The sequence below is a fragment of the Theropithecus gelada genome, chromosome 7b (genome assembly GCF_003255815.1).
Source record: "Theropithecus gelada isolate Dixy chromosome 7b, Tgel_1.0, whole genome shotgun sequence".
Classification (NCBI taxonomy): domain Eukaryota; kingdom Metazoa; phylum Chordata; class Mammalia; order Primates; family Cercopithecidae; genus Theropithecus; species Theropithecus gelada.
In genome coordinates, this window is record NC_037675.1 from 106,708,328 (window position 1) to 106,716,003 (window position 7,676).

The window sequence follows — 7,676 nt, forward strand, 5'->3', positions numbered from 1 at the left end:
GAGGACTGTTGGGGATCTGAGTGAGGTCTGTTGTTGGGGGACTGAGGACTGCTGGGGGTCTGAGTGAGGACTGTTGGGGGTCTGAGTGAGGTCTGTTGTTGGGGGTCTGAGTGAGGTCTATTGGGGGTCTGAGTGAGGACTGCTGGGGGTCTGAGTGAGGACTGCTAGGGGGCTGAGTGAGGTCTATTGGGGGTCTGAGTGAGGACTGCTGGGGGTCTGAGTGAGGACTGCTAGGGGGCTGAGTGAGGTCTATTGGGGGTCTGAGTGAGGACTGCTGGGGGTCTGAGTGAGGTCTATTGGGGGTCTGAGTGAGGACTGTTGTTGGGGGTCTGAGTGAGGACTGTTGGGGGTCTGAGTGAGGACTGCTGGGGGTCTGAGTGAGGACTGCTGGGGGTCTGAGTGAGGACTGTTGTTGGGGTTCTGAGTGAGGACTGTCGGGGGTCTGAGTGAGGTCTGTCGGGGGTCTGAGTAAGGAATGTTGGGGGTCTGAGTGAGGACTGGGACTCACCAGGCTTATAACAGTCACTCTAGCCGCTGGACAGGAACCAGCAGGGCCAGGAAGCAGCAATAGTGAGGTGAGAGGATGGGGCCAGCATGGGTCTGAGAGCAGCTTCGGCCACGGGGCAGGCAGAGGAAAGCCAGGCCTCCCGGTCTCCCGGTACAGCCACATCTGAGCTTCAGGGCCAGCAGGGAGCTCCTCTCAACTCCCAGGAAACCTCATGCCAGCCACTCAGGTAAGATTACTGCCACCTTTGCCTGAGCCCAAGGCTCCGGTTACCTGCTCCCGCAGGGACGTGCGCCTGCCCGCCCGCCGAGAGGGCCTCGCCGCCCGCCAGCTGGGGTCCCTACACCTGGATGGCAGGAAGTCATCCAGAGCGAACCTGAGCCAGCTGACAGGGCGGTACCTGCCTCACCCCACCTGCCAGCCCTCCCAGCTCCTCTTCTTCCCCAGGGGCCAGCCTCCAGAACTCATTTGCCTTCTCTGTGAATAGCAACCTCTCACCCCCGTCCTTCCAGGACTCAGTTGCCTCCTCTGGGAATAGCAACCTCTCACCCCTGTCCTTCCTGCCTGGCAGGCCATGGTCTGGGACAGGGTTTTGTCAACACCAAACCCCTAGAACACAGGAGGGACAATAGGGCCTGGGTTGGGTTGGGGGTGAGGGGCATGTTGCCCTTCTAGGAATGGGGCTGGGACATGTGGGGATGTGGGCCTGGTGCTGGCAGGGGCAATAGGGGCTGGGTGGACTGGGGATCTGGGGACAGGTCAGAGACCCATCACCTGCCCAGGTTCCCCAGCAAGCAGGGAGAGGAACCAAGGCCCTCCCTCGAGGCCAGCCTAGCGGGGCTATGACCCTGCCCAGCCTCTGGAGGCCAAGAGGGAAGGGCTTCATCCCTGCAGGCCCACCTAAGCCTCTCCCTGCAAGCCTGGCCTGACCCACCCCCACCGCACAAGCAGACCCCCAGCCCAACTTCATCTCCCACCATCTGATTGCCTCCTCCCCAGCCCAAACCCTCAAGGCTAAGTCTAAACCCCTCCTCCTGTACCCAGGCAGGGGCAACAGCAGTGGCACAAGTCAGAGGACAGGCAGACAAGGCAATAGATGTTCCACCCCAGGCCAGGGCACCTCAAAGCCCAGAGTATCCCACAGCCCAGGGCACCGCATGGCCCAGCATACTCCAAGACCCAGGGTACTCCAGGTCCAGGGTACCCCAAGACCCAGGACACCCAGGTCGAGGGCATCCCAAAGCCCAGGGTACCCCAGAGCCCCAAAGCACTGCATGGCCCAATATACCCCAAGACCCAGAGTACCCCAGGTCCAGGGTACCCCAAAGTCCAGGGTATCCTAGGTCCAGGGCCCCCAAAGCCCAGGGTACCCCAGAGCCCAAAGCACTGCATGGCCCAGCACACCCCAAGGTCCAGGGCACCTTAAAGCCCAGGACGCCTCAGGCCCAGAGCACCCAAAGCACAGAGTACCCCACAGCCCAGGGCACCCTAGATCCAGTACACCCCACAGCCTTGTGTACCCCATGGCCCAGTGCACCCCCAGTCCAGGGCACCCCAAAACTCAGGGCACTCCAGGTCCAGGGCACCCCCAGCCCAGGGCACTGCATGGCCCAGCACACCTCATGGCCCAGGGTACTCCAAAGCCCAGGCACCCTAAGTCCAGTGTACCCCCGCCCAGTGTACCCCCAATCTACAGCATCCCAAAACTCAGGCCACCCAGGTCTAGGGCACCCCAAAGCCCAGGGCACTCCAGGTCCAGGGCCCTGCACGGTCCGGGCCAACACAGCCTCCTAGACCTGCTCCCCCGCAACGCCCCGACTTGGTTTCTTCCCCTCGGCCTCACATCAGTCTCCCGCCCCCCACAGAGCACCAGGCTTGGTGCAGGCGCCAGGAGCTCCAAGCACAGATACATTTCCTGAAACCTGAGCTTCTGAGAGGCCCAGGCCTCTGCCACCACTGTCACCCGAGGGAGGGAAGAGGGGGTGGGGGCAAACACCATCCCCAGGGCTCTGGGCCCCAGGGCCGCAGCAGGAGGAGCAGACCAAAGCCCACCTCACGCAGGAACCCAGACGCCCATGCTCCACACCAGAGACCAGCCAGGGCCTTGCCTGGGTGCACCTCCCCATCCCCAGCACACCCCCTCTAGGTCCCAGGCCCCCCACTGTGAAGACAGTGGCAGCCGGGGCCTGCTAGCACCTGCCACAAAGCGCAGGGTACAACTGATGCCAGCCACACCCCGCTAGGCCTGGGATGTGGGGATAGGAACCCCGCTCAGGCCTGAGGTCTGGGGACAGGGACTCCGCTCAGGCCTGTGGTCTCAGGACAGTGACCCCACTCAGGCCTGGGGTCTGGGGACAGGGACCCCATTCAGTCCTGGGGCTGGGGATAGGAACCTCACTCAGGCCTCTAGCCTGAGGATAGGGACCCCACTCAGGCCTAGGGTCTAGAGACAGGGACCCTGCTCAGGCCTGGAGTGTGGGGACAGGCACCCCGCTCAGGCCTGGGGTCTGGGGATAGGGACCCTGGCTGGGACCTGGGGTCTGGGGACAGGGACCCCGCTCAGGCCTAGGTCTGGGGACAGGGACCCTGGCTGGAGCCTGCGATTGCAGATTCTCGTCTTCCCACCCCCACCCCACCACCAGCAGCTCAGACCGGAGCCGGGCTCCATAAGCGCCCCTTCATTGGCCTAGCTTGCTTCTCTCATAGACACCACGGAGCAGCCCAGGAGGGCCCCTGAGAGCCACAGTCCCCTCCCACCCAGGCCTGCTGCCTGCTCCCCGACCCGCACCCCCCACCCCACCCCCGCCTTCCTATCATGCTGCAGCTTTGACCCTTCAGTCCACCCTCAGGGACCAGGGACAAACCCCCAGCCCACTCTCCAAACCTCCCTAGCCAAGGGCAGTCCTCCCTGGCTCCTACGGTCCCCATGTTGCCTGGGCACTGAAAGCCTCACCCTGCCCCCATACCAAAGCTTTGAACAAGAACCCCAGTGTACAAGGCGGACATGCTCTGAGTTCCCCCCAGGGCTCTGGGCCCCAGGGCCATGGCAGGGGGAGCAGACTGATGCCCACCCAGCACAGGAACCCAGACACCCATGGTCCACACCAGACCGGCCAGCTCTCCTGGTCCCTACTGGGAAGGTGTGGGAAGAAGGTGTCTCCGTGTGCAGACAGGATCCCCTGAAGGTGGGGTCGGGAGGCCAGGGCCCTGTCAGCCCCAGCCCCAAGCTCAGAAAAAACAGGAAGCAGCGTGGGGCTGAACCTCACGCCTGCCTCGAGCAGCTTAGGTGGCCCCAGGCACAGACCTCAGCCTGGCCCACCTTGAGCCCCAGTCGGGCTGGATACAGGGGGCAGGCTCTGTAAGAGCCTTCCTCCCTAGGGCGAAGAGAGGAGAGGAGAGGGAAGGCTGGGAAGGGGAGGTACTGGACAGTTCTGGGAGCCAGGCTGGGGGCACAAGCAGAGCCTGAGCTGGGAGCCCAGCAGCCCTATCTGACTTCATGAGACCCGCAATGAAAAAGCACCACCGTGCCCATTTCACAGGAGAGAAAAGCTCAGCCCCAGCACCTTCTGATGGCCCAGGACCTCAGGCCTCCTGAGCTGACAGATACAGGGTCAGCCACAGGCCCACCTCCTGTATCTGCAGGGCCCTCACCCATCCCGTTCTCCTCATGAGCCCAGATCTGTCACGGGGACCATGCTCCACCCACGCCACCCCGCACAGCTGCCCTGGAGCCCAGCACGCACATGCCGAGACAGAACAGGAGAGACCCTTGCTGGCAGGCAGGCTCCTGGGCTCCTGGCTCCAGAGATGGACCAGCCAGGCAGGCACGGCTTCCAGCTGCACCTCTGAGGGCGGGGCCCTGGCTGCCCAGGTCACAGCCAACTGCCACCACCCTGCTCCTCCCTCAGCCAGCAGGTGCCCCCTGGGCCTGCCACCTACCAGGCCGCAGAGCAAAGCTCCCCGTTGCCCCCACCATGACACTACTCCTCTCCAAACCTCCATCACCACCTGCCACGCCTACAGAGCACCCGGGGTGCGTGCACACACGCAACCGGGAGAATGTGGCCTTACCCTGCCAGCTACAAGTCAGGCACCAGGACCAACCCAGGCTGATACCGGCCTCCTGGGGACGTCTAGGGGTGGAGCCAGGAGAGGAGGGGCAGCCAGGCAGCCTGCTGGCACGTGGTCCACCACCTCTCCACATCTAAGACCCCGGGCCCACCCACCAAGGGAAGCTGAGCCTGAGACCAGCACAGATTCATGAGTTGTAGACAGCACACAGACCCCGGCCAAGAAGCCAGGCCAGGGGGCAGAGGGCCATCCAGCCAGGCCTGGGTCACCAGCAGAGACCACAAGGTGGGAGACTCACTCAGGGGGTAGGGGGCAGAGGGAGTGAATGCAGAGCCCAGACTCCCCAACTCCTCTTCCACAAGGCCCTCTCATACCCTTTACTCCACAGAGCCCAAGAGTCCTGCGGGCCTGGGCAGGATGCCACCCTAGCCTCCAGGCTGAAACCCCTCAAGTCCCAGGGAGCCTGAACTTCCTGTCACAGCCAAGTACACCTCAGATCACCGCACAGAGCAGGACCTCAGCAAGTCAGGGCAGTGTGGCCACGGGCTGCTGCCGCCCGAGTGCAAATACCAGGGTGCTGGCATCACGGCACAGCTCTCGCCTGGCAGCCAGGCCACATGGCAGGAGAACAGGGCTGCCCCCAAACATGCAGCTATGCCTCTGCCCCGGCCCCCAACCCAGAGACAGGCCGCCTGCCCCCTCCTGGGGCATTCGAGGAACCGGCTGGAAGCAAGAGGCAGGGAGGTGAGCTGGCCCCGAAACCCAGTGCCCGGACTCCAAGGAAGGCAAGGGCCTGCCCAGTCCCATCCCACACCTGACCGGCTGGCCAGCGGGGCGAAGAGCCAGGGCGGACACGCGATAGCCCGCCACATTCCTCCAAGACCTCCCTGCCCCCACACCCACTGCTGCCAACTCGAGCAGAAAACACATCCTCAGGTAGCGATGTGGGGCCACGCTGGCTCAGGCCCAGGTGCAGATGACAGGCTGCGGGCCCTGCTCAGACCTGCCTGCCGCGCTGCCGTGGGGGCGAGGAGCTGGGCTTCTCACAACTGCCTGGGCCCTCCCATGCCTGCCCCTGCCTTTTCCATCAGGGGGACACTTTCCCCACTCTGAGGCCCCTCGGGTCAAGGGATACCCAGCGGGGTGCTCAGGGGTTGAGGACATGGCCAAAGGGGACTGTGGCCAGCTTCCACAGGTGGGAGCTCAGGAAGGGGTGAGGATAGGGGCAGCAGGCAAGGCCACCAGCCAGTGCTTCAAAGGTACAGCACAGGACTGGGAGCCAGACACGGCAGGCCCAACTGGCATGACCTCGGCAGGGCTTGCCCTCAACTCACAATCTCTTTGGGGCCCAGGATACCAGGCACTCCTGTGCCTCCTGCTGGCTGGGGCCACTTCCTGGCTCCCAGATCCATCTACTCCCTGATCACAAGTCTGCATGGTTTTCTCATTCCAGCACCCACCCAGTTCCAGCTCCCCAGCAGAGTGACCAAGCAGGGAAGGACCTCTTGGCAACAGGGCAAGGCCCTGCTCCAGGGAATGAGGTAAGGCGCCCAAGGCCTGGGACTGCCCACCTACCACTACCCGCCCACCAGCCCACTGGGATGAGTACCTGTTTCCCAGTGACACTGGACCCCTACCACCCTTCCTCCCAGCATGCCCAGGCCAGGGCCCCTGCCTGACTGGCTACCTGCCAGGAGAGACCAGAGAGCCCCAACTCAGTTTCTGCGCCTCCAAAGAGTAACAAAACCAAAAAAATCCACAAACAGGGCAGTGCCACAGAAGATCACAGCACCAGGATCCCACTATCTCTGCTTCTGAAGGATCTTGGGCCGGCATCGGGGGCTTTCGCCGACATAGGCGTTAGGCGTTAGGCTCTCCTGGGCCTAGGTCCCCCGGCGCCCGCCCGTGCCCCCCAGGCATCCAGGAAACTGCAGGGCAGGCACAGGCTGGCCACGGGCCCGGGGCGGCTCCGTCAGGGCCTGCCCTAGACCAGCCCCAGCACGCGCTGCGCACATGCCTCCGCGGCCTGCCCGGGACCTGGGCACGTCGCCTCGCCTCCCCACCCAGACAGACACGCGCAGGGCGACGCAGGCACACGCCACAGGCCGCCGCGCACGCGGGACGCCGCCGCCCCGCCCCCGCCGCGACCCCGCTCCCGGTGGCCCCGTGGCCCCGGCGCGCCCACGTGGCCAGGCGCGGACCGAGCCCCCAGAGCACGCGCCCCCTGCCGGCCCCGCCCCGCCTCGCCTAGGCGCGCTCGGCTCGCACGCAGACCCAGCCGCAGGTGCTGGGAGGCCGCGGAGCGCGAGGGGCCGGGGCGCGGAGGGAGAGGGAAGGGCTGGAGAACCGAGGTGGAGCACACGTACCGGCCAGGCGAACTGGAAGGGGATGATGACGAGGCCCGGGTCCTGGTCGCCACCAGCCCGGGCCCGCGCCCGCGCTCGGTCCCCCGCAGCGCCCGCCGGCGGCAGGTAGAAGGAGTTGCCGCCCAGCACGGGCGTGGCGCCGTGGCCGTAGCTGCAAGGCCCCGTGGGCGTCACCTTGGCCTGGTACTCCTTAAGGCACACGCGCACGTACGTGTCGCACTCGTCGTGGCCGCAGCCCCCCGCGCGCGTTGTCCTGCCGTCGCCGTCACAGCAGGCGCCGCTCAGCAGCTCCCCGTTCACGTTCCGCAGCGCGCTCAGCTGCAGCTCGAAATAGCCCATGGGCCGCGCCGCCTAAAAATAAGGCAGCGGGAGAGCGGAGGGAGGCGCGGGCCGGGGTCGGCGGGCCGGGCGCCACGGGTGGGGGAACAGGCCCCGCCGCCCCGCCCCCACCCAGCCGCGCCCGCTCAGAGCCCCCGCCGCCGCGCGCAGCCTCGAGGGCTTCCGAACCGCGGCGGCCCCAGGCAGTGCCCGCCCGGCCCCGAGGGGTGGCCCGGTGTGCCCCGTCCGCGACCCCCGCCGCCCCCGCCGCCCCGCTCACCTGCACCCAAAGAGCCAGCAGCAGCACCAGCCGCCGGGGCAAGCGCCCCCGGCCCTGCACCCGCATTGCCACCGCGACCCGCCCGCCCGGCCCCGCCGCCGCCGCCGCCCGCGCCCGGCTCCCCCCCCCCCCGGGG

The 7,676-nt window shown here is 66.0% G+C and overlaps 1 protein-coding gene across 2 annotated transcripts in view; it reads right to left on the reverse strand.

Annotated features, from left to right (window-relative positions):
* Positions 1–7,649, reverse strand: part of JAG2 (jagged 2) — a 27,770-nt gene extending 20,121 nt beyond the window's left edge. Inside the window, exons 1-2 of one of the 2 annotated variants that reach the window (XM_025392059.1) lie at positions 7,541–7,649; positions 6,943–7,293 (exon numbers count right to left, since the gene is read on the reverse strand). In XM_025392059.1, the coding sequence (XP_025247844.1) occupies positions 6,943–7,293; positions 7,541–7,606 (417 nt within the window). In that variant the 5' untranslated portion in view covers positions 7,607–7,649. The remainder of the gene's footprint in view (positions 1–6,942; positions 7,294–7,540) is intronic. The other variant, XM_025392060.1, reaches the window with a different exon arrangement.
* Positions 7,650–7,676: the final 27 nt, after the last annotated feature.